General features: G+C 36.8%; 1 protein-coding gene across 2 annotated transcripts in view; it reads left to right on the top strand.

Moving 5' to 3' along the window:
• PDCD6IP (programmed cell death 6 interacting protein) overlaps nucleotides 1–11,682 on the top strand; it is a 30,361-nt gene extending 18,679 nt beyond the window's left edge. For both annotated transcript variants that reach the window (XM_063157415.1, XM_063157424.1), the window contains exons 9-18: nucleotides 208–331; nucleotides 952–1,129; nucleotides 1,524–1,635; nucleotides 2,713–2,882; nucleotides 3,598–3,846; nucleotides 5,144–5,278; nucleotides 6,146–6,240; nucleotides 7,541–7,673; nucleotides 8,038–8,243; nucleotides 9,092–11,682. In XM_063157415.1, coding sequence (XP_063013485.1) covers nucleotides 208–331; nucleotides 952–1,129; nucleotides 1,524–1,635; nucleotides 2,713–2,882; nucleotides 3,598–3,846; nucleotides 5,144–5,278; nucleotides 6,146–6,240; nucleotides 7,541–7,673; nucleotides 8,038–8,243; nucleotides 9,092–9,257 — 1,568 coding nt within the window. In that variant the 3' untranslated portion in view covers nucleotides 9,258–11,682. The remainder of the gene's footprint in view (nucleotides 1–207; nucleotides 332–951; nucleotides 1,130–1,523; nucleotides 1,636–2,712; nucleotides 2,883–3,597; nucleotides 3,847–5,143; nucleotides 5,279–6,145; nucleotides 6,241–7,540; nucleotides 7,674–8,037; nucleotides 8,244–9,091) is intronic.
• Nucleotides 11,683–12,565: the final 883 nt, after the last annotated feature.

Genomic DNA, 12,565 nt, shown 5'->3' with positions numbered 1-12,565 from the left:
TCAAACTCAATTCAGCCTTAAAAACTGAAATCTAAAAGTCTTTAAAAATAGATTTTTGTTTTTAAGACATCTTGGGGAATAGGTGGAAAGCATATTAAACTGTTTAGGTCAGTCTCTGTAGTACAATATGTACAAAAAAGCTGTGAAGGTGTTTGTGCTTTTAGTTTCATAATGCTGCTTGTATAATTTATACTACTCTAATTGCAGACCTGTTTGAGAAGATGGTTCCATTGCAAGTGCAACAGTCTGTGAGTGTTTATAACCAGAGGAAGGCAGATCTGGTAAACAGGTCAATAGCCCAGATGAGAGAAGCCACAAATCTGGCAAATGGGTAAATATGGCTGCTTGTTAAGTTTCTCAAGCGAGGCTTGTGAGCCCAGGGTGCCTTGTAGTCTGCAGATATCCAGATTATAGCAGTGTTTTTTCATTACTGTTTGCTAGGCTGGCAAATTTAAACCATAACAGGGGGATTTAGAACTACTTTTCTGTAGGTGTTAAATCTGAAAACTTATTAAAAACAAGTAGTATTTATTTTTCTGCCATCTTCCCCTATTTTTTAGGAGTCCAACACTTTCTCAGAACCAGTACCATTAATCTAGAAGGATTTTCATATTCCAATGGTCATTAAAAAAAAAAAAAGTTCTTTAAATAATTACAAAAAGTTGTACCAATCTGAGAGATAGCACTGTAACCTAAAGCAGTTGTTTCTTTTGTCTACCAGTCATTACCTAAAATGTTTTCCATGTTTTGTATGTGCTAAAAAGCTAGGATTTCTTTAGCTTTTTAAGAGCTTTGAAATGTACTTTTAGTGAGATGTATGTTTGAAATTTCAGCCCAGGCGTACATTGCACTCCATTTCCATTGTAATTGACTGTGTGATTGTTTGTTTGTTTAGATAGCAGTGTTATTTTCAGATTAAAAGTTGTTTGTTTAATACATTTACTTTTTCAGTGTGTTGGCTTCCCTCAATCTTCCTGCTGCTATTGAAGATGTGTCTGGTGATACTGTTCCTCAGTCTATTTTGAACAAGTCTAAGTCTGTGATTGAGCAGGGGGGAATTCAGACTGTTGATCAGCTGATCAAAGATCTGCCTGAGCTGCTGCAAAGGAACAAAGAAATTCTAGATGAAGTAAGCCCAAAACCACTACACTAAAACATTCTTAAAATATATCTCCACTGAATGATTTAAATGACAGTAGAAAAAGTGCACAATTATTCAAATGCTTGTAACTTTAATAACACTTTCAAAGTATGCTATTTAAGTGTTTAGCCCATACAAAAACTGTGTTGTCACATGTGGATGTTTCCTTACAAATATTTTCTTTTTAAAAAAGTTGATGGAGTTCTTAAGAACATTCTAAAGAAATTTGAGTGATTTGTCCCTTTCGTGCCTATTTTTTATTTGTCAAATTATATTTTAAAAGAATGTATAGGCAGTTTTTGTTTTCTACACTAGCTACATATTTTGAAGCTATTTTATGTTTTAAACAGCTCATAATGCATGTAACATTTTACTCTTGCAGTCTCTGAGATTATTAGATGAAGAAGAAGCTACAGACAATGACCTGCGAGCAAAATTCAAAGAACGCTGGCAGCGAACACCATCCAATGAACTCTATAAGCCTCTGAGGGCAGGTAAAGTCCATGTTTCATGCTTTGGGTTCTAAAGATGTCCAGAGTGTAAATTAAAGTAGTTTTCAGTGCTCTGTAAGTACACAAATATCAGTTTGAGGAAGGTTATGCCAAAATTCTGATTGCAATCTGCACTGTTACTTGGAGCTGAAAGAGGATGTGACAGGAGGGAATTTGCTGCTGCTTTTGCACTTGTGGTGTGTATGTGCATGTTGCATATAGGTAAAGTCTTATGAAATAAGCGTCTTGTTGCCCTTCTAAATCATGGCTCAGGCTACTTAGACTAAGTAGAGGGGAACTCTGGGAGAGTGACTCAGCTGGAATAGGGGTAGAGAGACATGAGAGATGTGCGGCATGATTGCCGCATGTCCACGTCATGGTGTATGGGGCTTGATTGACTTGGGCTTGTTGTGCCTTAAAAGTATATAAACTGATAACTGGCTAACTGCTTAAAAAGGCTTAGTTTTTGCAATAATGCAGCTCTCCTTTGCACTTCTGGGGACTCTGAGCCACTTTGCTTCATACATTGCATGCTAAAGTTTCAGAAAGCAAATGAAGTGAAAAATGTCTGCCCTCCTAAGGACCTAGTTTCAATTGCCTCTTCAATACGTCAATGTATTTTACTTTGTCAACATATTTTTTTTTCCATCCATGTGTTGTCTCTTTAATTTGGTGGGTTTTTTTATTTTTTCCCCAGCAGTTAGGTCAAACTACTTAAAAACACCACTATATCATGCTTTCTGTGTACCTAATATGTGTTGTCTTTTGAAGTTAACAAAGGACTGATACCACTGACTTGGTCTTGCAAAGTTACAGAGGTTTAAATCTGCAGAGTAGCTCAAAGCAGTGTTTATTCATATACCTTTGTGTGCTTCATGGGAGAATTGTTATAGGTGCCTAGTTTGTGCATTTCTTAAAACATAATTTGGAAGCTTAAGTTTTATATAAAAGTCTTACATATTGTGCAGGTTTATAAATATGTATGATGGCTTGCTGAAAAGCACAAAAACTGCTCAGGTGCAAGATTGGATGGAACAAATTTTGAAATGATATAAACTCTTTTTTTCCTCCTGCCCCCAGAGGGAGCCAATTACCATAATATTTTGAATAAAGCTGTGCAAGCAGATGGGCAGGTGAAGGAGCGCTATCAGACCCACCGGGATACGATTGCGCTTCTGTGTAAGCCAGAGGCAGAGCTCAATGCTGCCATACCTTCTGCCAACCCAGCCAAAACATTACAGGGAAATGAGGTAAAGCAGTGAAATCTGTCTCTATTTTGAATAGAAATGCTATTTGTCTAACAAAGTAAACTTGCTTGAATTGGTAATCTAATTTGTTTCTGTGTCAGTTGATATGTGAGGTAATTAACACTTGTCTTCATGTTTAAAATCTTCTTGAGCATAATTTGGTACATTTAGTGTGAGCAAAGTCAACCACTATGGACAGCAAGACTGATTGACTATTATAAAGGGAGTAATGAATATTTTTGTTGTGTAGAGAAGTGGGATGTAGTGCTCAGGGACAACATAAGACATAGCTCAGTATTTTAAAGTTTATTTTAAATAGTAGGCAATTACACCAATTGCTTTCCAAGAAGTTAATGGCTCATCTACAGCAATATTACTGTTTTTCTCATAGTAATGATTTTATGTCTGTTTTTTGCTGCTGTCTTAGAATATCCTATTGGAAGGTATCTGATCAACTTAAAAAAACCCAAACATTTTGCTGTAATTCAGCAAAAGCAAACCTGTAGAAGAGAATATAGATTGAGAAATGCTTGAAGATCTTTTGTTTGGTCCTATTTTGTCCTGGTTTCTCACCTCTAAAGACATTCATAAACAAATACTCATGGAGAAATACTGCCAGCATCAGTGAGGAGTGCAAGATGGAAACACGTTATTAGTAGGTTATACTTCCCCAATAGTTGCTCTAAACTTGCTAACTTAGGACATTTCTATTGTCTAGGTTGTTAATGTCTTAAGGACTTTGCTGGCCAGTCTGGATGAAGTTAAGAAGGAGAGAGAACAACTGGAAAATGACCTGAAATCTGTGAATTTTGACATGACAAGCAAATTCCTGACTGCACTTGCACAGGATGGTGCTATAAATGAGGAGGCTATCTCTGTGACTGAGTTGGACAGAATTTATGGAAGTTACACACAGAAAGTGCAGGAGTCCCTAAAAAAGCAGGAAGAACTGCTCAAAAACATTCAGGTATAACACTTTGCATGTTTTCCTTTCTCCTAAACTAAGAGCAATGATGCTTCTACCTGTCTAGTCTCACTTTGCTTTCTAGTCTGTTTTGCTTTTTATTCTGTATGTCAGTAGATACTCCTTTATGCCTCAGCACTGAGAAATACAGAGATGTCTTTGTCTTCACTAAAAAGAAACGGGAATGTTTAGCAGGGTCTCCCTACAGCTCCAGTGTAAATTCTATTGGACCTTTTCTTAGCCCAGTTCTGCAGATGGTTTTGTCCTTGAAAGAAGCTTAAGTGGTGTGATAAAATGTTTTTTTTGGTTTTTGTTTTTTCCCCTCACTCCATTTTAATTCTTCATGGGATAACAGGAGATGTGTCCTTAATGTCTATTAGAAGACAATTTGGATCTCTGAAGTAGAGCTTGGTTTATTCCTAATTGCTCTTTACAATATATGCTTGACTTCCAGTATGTGCAGAGCTCTTTAAAGTAAAATTTAATAGCATTTCTCAAAGTTTACTTATAAATTCAGTCTTAATTTATCAGAGATGGGTACCTGAAACAGCTGGCAAAAGAGGAGGTCTTAGTGCTTGGAGAGAAGATAATGACAGCTTGAGTAGTGATGGACACTTTTTCCAGTAGGGGAATACTTTTTTTAAAACGACCATAAACACCATATTTAGCAAGGATTTTATATTTGGCTATTTTTTATCACAATATAGTTAAAAAATCCTGGTGGGTATTACTTTAATGTTTGAATGTCCTGGAGTTCAAGTTAGTTGGCTTCTGGCAGTTGAAGCAGTCTTTTAAAGTTTGCTTGTTTATTTTCCTGAAAGAAATGAGATGTAAATAGGTGATCCTTCTGTAAGTTTTCCTCTTCCCTGTCCTTTTAATAGTTTGCCAATGTCAACCAAATTTGAAGTAATGCTTCTTAAAAGTACTGACTTTCAGTATGATTTTATGAATATCAAGGGAAGCTGGTACAGGAGAGAGCCTAATTAGTGTGGCCTTGGAAAGACAGAGTCTGCAGGATGAGCTTGAGAATTATTAGAGGCAGCCCACAACAGAGCAGGTAATTAAGTGGTGCTACCTACTGCCAGTGGGTTAACATATGTACAGTTCTGAAATACACATTATAATGGTCACTGCACTTGGCAGGTAGCAAGTCTGGAAGTCCAGTGGGGATGGGAGATGAGGAGAAGCAGATATTGGGGAAAACAGAAGCAATGACCAAGAGAAAAGAGAAAACAAAACATACAGAATCTTACATGGAACTAGCTTGCATTATTTACACTGTTTATTCTCTTCTTTTAAGAATGCGCATCAGGATTTTTCAAAGATGAAGCAATCAAACAATGAATCTAATTTAAGAGAAGAAGTCTTGAAGAACTTAGCTGTAGCAAATGACAACTTTGTGGAACTTGTAGCAAATTTAAAAGAAGGCACAAAGGTATGGTAGTGCTTAAGGGATTGAAAGGACTTTTTTATGTATACAATGAGATGTGATTCAAAAATCATAACAAACTTTGGAGACATGGTAGCTGACAAGTACATTTTTGAGGATTTTACTACTGAAGCAAGGACAGTGAGTTGCTTGAATTTTGATTGTTTCAAGAGCTGTGAAATGCTTCTTTGTTCCTATCTGGAAAGTAAGCTTTTCTGAGCAATAGGATAGGTTGTTAATTACAGCTGAGTAAATGATGCTGAAGCATCCAGATGAGCTATTTTATCTGAGAAATTCTTTCATCTGTTCTCCCATGGTATTTAATCACCTTATAAAATTGGTGTTTTAAATGTTGTTACTGCATACATGAGAAGTAATGAGAGCTGTATTTAGCTTGCCTTTTTTGATCTGGGTGTTTGCCTTATGGCTTCTGTACTAAGTATTTTTTGCTGGTTTATTGATAGCTCATAAGACAGAAAAAACCCAATCTCTGAGATATCTATACAAATGAAATGCATGGAACTGAGAGCAATAGAATTAAAAATGAACAATTATCCTTTACAAAAATAAATAGTTCATCACCAGAAGTGATCTAGTTTTACTTTAGTTTTAGTATGTTTTTTAAGTTATCCCAAACTATTTTTATATTTACACACACACAAAATTCTATATTATTACAGTGATGGGCAGCAGCAACTGACAAATTTTAGTTCTGAAAAGTAAATAGAATGTAATAGCAAACCTTGCTGGAATGACAGGTTCTGGGCACTGTAATAGTACAACACCAATAGCTGGATCAGTATGTAGAAGTATGCCAGCATGGAGTCTGAAAGTATTGATTGAGCATATTGTGTTTTTATTTTTCTTTACTAGTTTTACAATGAGCTGACAGAAATCCTGCTGAAATTCCAGAACAAGTGCAGTGACATTATCTTTGCTCGCAAGACTGAAAGAGATGAACTGCTCAAGTAAGATTTCAACGTTTTGTTTAAGTATTGCAGAAATATTCAAGTATTTATCAGAAATTTGTCTTTGGGGACATGTTTATTATGATGAAATGAGGAAGGCTTAGCACACCTATTCTTCCTATCACTTCTTTTCTTTAATCCTAGTCCTACTCTCATTTCTCCTAGGAAAGTGATAGGAGAAATAAATGGAAAAAATCTACTTTGAAGTCTGCTCTGTTGTTCTATGTGCAGTTCAACACAAATCTGTTTCATGTTATGATTTCACTCTCTTTTCTTTTTGGCATGCATTTGTTAGTTATTTTATTCTTTCCTTTGAGGAGCTTCTGATTTCCACACCCTACTTCTGCTGTCAGTTTAGTTTGAGAAATTAGATGCTTCATCATGAGATTTGCTTCCATGTCTTCAGTGTGAGGGGGGAAAAGCATTGGTATTCTACTTGTGCTTTTCAGGTCTGCTCTAGTCCCATACTTTATCATTGCTTAGATATGTAGATTGCCTGCAATGCTGGGGAGAGAAGCACATTTTGTCCTTCATGTGAGGAAGAGTGTTTGATGTCATTGTCCCCTATATGAGATCAGACTTAGTGTAGTATGTTTCAGATGTGATTTTTAGGCTCTTCTCTTAAGAAGAAAGCATAACTGAAAAGGTTTGCCATTTAATTAGTGTTCTTTAGCAAAGCATGTAGCCTTTTATAAAAAAGGTACTAAAATTTTGGTTGGTGAAAATGCAGTTGTTCTGTGTACTTGCCATCTTAAAAATGGGTTGCTCAACCCTCAATTTTTACCTTTCCAAACTTGATCCTTTTTAGAATCGTTATTTTTCATTTGGGCTCTGTGCTTGTAAACAAAGTCCAAATTACAACCGCTTCTGCCTTTATTTGGCTTCCTACATTCATGTAGTTTGGAAGCTGTTAGGCTGCCTAACTAAGGCAGAGGCCTGAGTATCTCACATCTCTGCTGTGTTTGTGTTCACTGTTAAGGCTATAGGTTAGTGTTGATAGAACATTCTGCTGAGTCTTGCTGTGCTCTTTTACTGTTTTGGATGTGTTGTGATCTATACCCAGTACTGAGTTAGAACATAAAGACGTTATTAGAAAATAAATGTAACAGTTAATCAGAGAGTTGGCTAGAGGATGGTTTCCGTGGAAGTGATTTGGACTTCACATTTAGTTTGAGCTAGCTCAGTGATCATGCTTTAAATATTAGACTTACTCTACTGCATCTTTTTAGCTTAACTGGCTGCAGTGTATAACAAACCATTCTTAAACTAAGCTGCCTGTTTGCTCTTTTGTTTGTAATAGAGATTTGCAGCAAAGCATTGCTAGGGAGCCCAGCGCTCCCTCCATCCCGCTGCCTACGTATCAGACCACGCCAGCAGCAGGAAGTAAGCCAGCAGCATCTCCTGCTCCCACTCCAGCCCCAAGAACCATGGTGGTAAATACATGCTGCACAATTAGGGGGTTGAAAATACTGGGTCTGTCCTTGAGAACTCTAAACTGATCTGTAATTTGTGTGTATCACTCCTTAGTATACTGGTGTGGTTGGAAATGTGTGGAAGTTATAGAGGGCAAAATCTTTAGGCTTTCCAGAGAGGTGGCTTATGTACTATTCATATTCATCACTTCTAGATTTGAAATGAAAAGCTTACTGCCATTTAGATGCTTTGCATTATCTGAATAGACAAAATATAGAATGTCTGTTTAAAATGAAAATAAAAGTGAATTAATCATATAACCACAGCTTTTGATTCCAAGATTTCGATAAATGAGCTCTAGCTTAATTCACTTTCTCTTGTTAGGGGACTAAACCACAGCCACCAGCACGGCCACCACCACCAGTGATTTCTGCAGCAAGCAGTTCTCCCTCTGCATTAGCTCCCTCTGGAACAGCTGCAGCTCCTGCTGCTGCTCCAGCTCCTACTCCAGGAGCCAGTGCACCTGCAGCAGGCACTGCACCTTCACAGGCACAGGGACCACCTTACCCAACTTATCCCGGTTACCCAGGGTAAGTTACAGGAACACTTAAGCAGATTATTTGTTAACCTGTTACTTAAAAGCACTTTTTCTTGTGTGTAACATTTTAACATCAGTTATTGTTAAAGTTGAAGATTTGTTTGCTGTTTGAGGGAAGGAGTTATTTTGTTTGTTAGTTTTTTGGTTAGTTGGGTTTTGTTTTGTTTGTTTGGGTTGGGTTTATTTGGTTTTTTGTTAGTTTTAATCATGTAGCTCTTGTAGGAATCATTTGCTTGTACGTTTTGTGGGAACATACATTTTAAGTGTTTACAGTTCATCTTTAAAGGAGAAGGAAAATAGGGCTGCATTTCCCTTATCGTGGTTTGTTGATTATTGCCAACACTTGGATAATCATTTGGTGGTGGTTATCTCAAAACTGTTGGCATATCTTATTTTCCAAGTCCTTAGTATGATACTAAGATACTGAAAAATACAGAGAAAATTCCAGTTGAGTAGTGCTTTCTTCTGATGCCTTTTTTCCACCTTCCTGGTGTCATCACAAGGAATTGAAGGCAGCTGTGCTCTCCTTTGGTAGCAGGCTCAGCAAATGTTTAAATGTGCACAATGTTATTAAACATTTGAGAATTAATTTAGATCAGTTCTAGTTCCAGCAAGTTGCCTTTACTCCACCTTCTGTCTGATTTCTGTTCCACACACTGTAATAGTTTTCATGTTTGCTCCTTGAAAGTTACCACATCCCCTGCTGCACTCAAAGCAAAATGAGAGGAATGCATTTGTGGAGACTGCATGTGTGTTTGTATCTGTTAATGAGTTGTTTTTGCAAATTACCATCATCGGTGTTTTTCAACTCAGGTATGCTGTTTTTTTCCCCCCACACAGGTATTGCCAGATGCCAATGCCAATGGGCTATAATCCATACATGTATGGGCAGTATAATCTGCCATATGCACCCTCACCTGTGTATCAGACTCCTGGACAGCCACCATATCCACCACCTCAACAACCTGGATACCCTTTTCCTCAACAGCCTTATTATCAGCAATAATGTCTCTGCAAAGAAGCTCTGCTTGTTAAAATTTGGGAGAAATTGGCAATAAGTGTACTAAAACTTCTAGCTTCTGTTAGTGTACCATACTGAACTGTATGCAGCTATAACTCCTGTCTCTTGTTAACTGCTCCAAAATGTCTAGATCAGTTTTTATGACACTAAACTCTTTGAAAGATCTGCTGCAGTGGTTTAGACCATAGACTAATGACAAAATTCGAGCCTAATTCAGGGGTCTGAAGCAGTAAAGTACATTTTGGTTAGACCAAAATATTTGTTTTCAGAAGTCCTCTAAGTAACAAATAGGTTCAGATGAGAAAAACAAAGCAGTGGGTGCACTGGGTGTGATATATTCTACAGAACCATATAGCATTTCCTTCTATACTCTATTGGTTTGTATTTTTTTTAGTTTAGTTAAAATATGCTATTTTGTCTAATAATCAAGGCCTTGTAAATCATCAGTAAAAAGAAATAAATTACTTAAGAACGGTTTAAACACTTGGCATTCTCATTACCATAAAAATGTGTTATGTGTGTCTGTAGATTGTTTCATTTGTCCCTTGACTTTCATAACAAAGAAGTTCTCAAGGGTTTAGCCTTACAAGTGAATTTTCACCTCTTTTCCATGATTCTGTATTTTTGTGACAGAATCTATAATTAACCCTTTAAGTGTTGGTAGATGAAGTCTTACAGGTAAGAGTTTTCCTATAAGTTTGAAGTGTACTGGACTGAAATACATTTATTACCATTTTGTAAGAATGGTTACTGTCATCTGCAGGATACTGTATAAAAGAATGGAAGTCAGGGTCCTCTTAGAGGACCAGTGAGTCATTGTTCTAACTTGTGTTTTCCAAAGAAATGGTGGTGGAAAATGTGTCATGGCTCAAAATAGGGCAACTATTGATTGCTGGACCTTTGCAGTTTGCTTTTTAAATAATTGTTTTTTTCCCTTGAAAAAATAGATGTATTCCCTCAGGGAGCTTGTTATCAGTGGAAAACTTTTTTTTTGGGGGGTGGGGGGAAAAGCAAATCTTGTGAATTAAAGCATATTGAATGTTTACTTTTGGATCCACCATCTCAAGGGATAAGTAACCTTGCACTGCATTTTACATAAGATAGTGAAGAATCTAAGTTTGGGGTTAATGGCTTCTACCAAATATTTGCTAACCATTTTTCAGCCTTTTCTTTTTCTAACAGGCTTGTCTAATGAGGGACTCTCCTTTCATTTAGCCCTTGATAAGAGTTGGTTCTGTGGGACAGTTAATTTTCTGAATGCTTGATAGAAGATGTTCTGGCCTTACAGAATAACTATAACAGTACCTGTGTTACAAAAAGTTACTCCTTTGTTTTTCTATTAAAGTGCCTGATTAAGATATTGAGGTATATTTTAGTGTAGGGTGTTTAGAGGTGCCAGTTATTGTAGCATCTGGGTGGAAACCTCACTGGATCATGAATATTCTTCCTCATAAAGAAAGCAGCATTTGTATTCATATGAGCTCCTTTCTTTCTGTCTCAAGTTCCTCTTGCTGTGTGATCATCCCGATTACTGTGTGAAGACTCCTTGTCTTTAATACTCGCTAACCCCCGTAGAAAATGTGGATCAAAAGGTAGAAATGAGCACCCCTTACAGAACTTACTGAGTACCTAATTCTAAACAAATTGGTTAATCTGTAGAAGCTCAGTGATGTGGGGAACATGATGGAGTAAGAGAATCCAGCACCGTAGGTGAAACCACTGCACGAAGACAGGTGCTTTGCATTTCTTCAGAAACATTGCTGAATGGGGTGGCACAGAAACCTCTCAGTTTTTTTGTTGTTTTTTTTTTTCCCTGATGAGAAGACATGAGGCAAGCGAGGACAATGAGAAAAAGCTAGGAAGATAACTGTTTGGAAACAGCAATCAGAACCTGATTTTATTCTAACAGGAAAAACAGTAGTTTTCCACTAATTTCACTGTGTCAATGTGCAAGTGCAAGTCTAATGCAACCTTTTAAATTCTTAATTTTTAGTATACCATGGGCTGTAGGTTTTTCAGTTCACAAATTAGTTGCATTTGAGCTACTGTGTAAGTTTGTTTCTAGTGCCTCAATTGACAAAATTTATTTTCATGCTGTATAAAAAAAGTCATTTGTTCCAGCATAAAGATTCTTAGAACTGAAATTTCCTTTTCAAAATTTCATAAATCTGGAATTACTGTCAAAACATTTTTTTCCAGTTGTGTTTCTGCTTGCTTTAGTCTATTATTTGAATATGTGTAGAAATCTATGCATTGTGTTCAGTTTTTATCTTTTATTTTTTTCCTAAAGAGAACAGAAATATCCAGACATGTTATGTATCTGCTTTTAAGCATGCAGTTGTCATGACTTTGGTTGAAATGTTACCTTGTTCTTCTATAGTTTATTAAAAAAATCAGTTAGAAAACCTGATTTCATGGTGTTTTTCTCAACTCCTTTGAGTTCAGACAAGTGTTGTTTTGGAAAGGATGGAAACAAGTTATGGGCTTCCAAGAACATTTGTGCTGTGATGAAGGCGTATCAGCTACAGCTGCTTGGTAATAACAGCCACGTTCAAATCCTGGTAGTTGTGTTTATTTCCAAAGCTGATGGAGTGTATTTCCCTCTGTTTATATGAGGAGGAAATGATTGATTTAATGGTTCTGTGCCTTCAGAAACTTGTATTCCTAATTTGTTTTTGTGAACTTGTGTTCAGGCTGGGTTACATGAGATCCCCAGCATCAAGAGCATTAAAGCGTGGGATGCAAGAAAAGGGGTTGTAAGGGCAGCTAATAACAGCAAATAAACAGTCCCCATGGGCAATCCAAGAAGTCTATTTTAAATTTTTTTTTTCATTTTAAAGGCTCTGAAATGCCATGCTTGTTTCAATTGCTGTGTGGAGGGAAAAAGTTTACAACCTTGTCCTTTCAGAGACTTTGAAGTCAAGCATTTATTTCATCTTGCATAAAAGCTTTCATTGCAATTAGTAAGAAAAGCAAGTTTTAGGAAGCAAGCTAATAGCAGATCATCAGTGAAATATCAAACTGTTGCAAGGCTAGCAGGTCTTTCTGCAATCTTTATTAACATGGTTTCAGCCCATATGGAAAAAGTGTCTTCTTTCCTCACCACTGATGTGACACTGCCAGCTAATGGTACTTCTTTTACTATCATCCCATTGTTTTGAGTGCTTTTAGAGCTGATTTGTGAGATTTATTTTGAATTAGACTGAGTGAAGTCCTTTGCTATTTCCAAGTACCTTGAGGCAATATTTGAACCTTGACATACTGTAACAGCCTCACCCATTGTCAGGTAGCTG

This window comes from Melospiza melodia, chromosome 1 (assembly GCF_035770615.1).
Source record: "Melospiza melodia melodia isolate bMelMel2 chromosome 1, bMelMel2.pri, whole genome shotgun sequence".
NCBI lineage: Eukaryota > Metazoa > Chordata > Aves > Passeriformes > Passerellidae > Melospiza > Melospiza melodia.
Note: the sequence above shows the minus strand (reverse complement) of the source record. Positions and strands in the feature narration are given on the sequence as shown.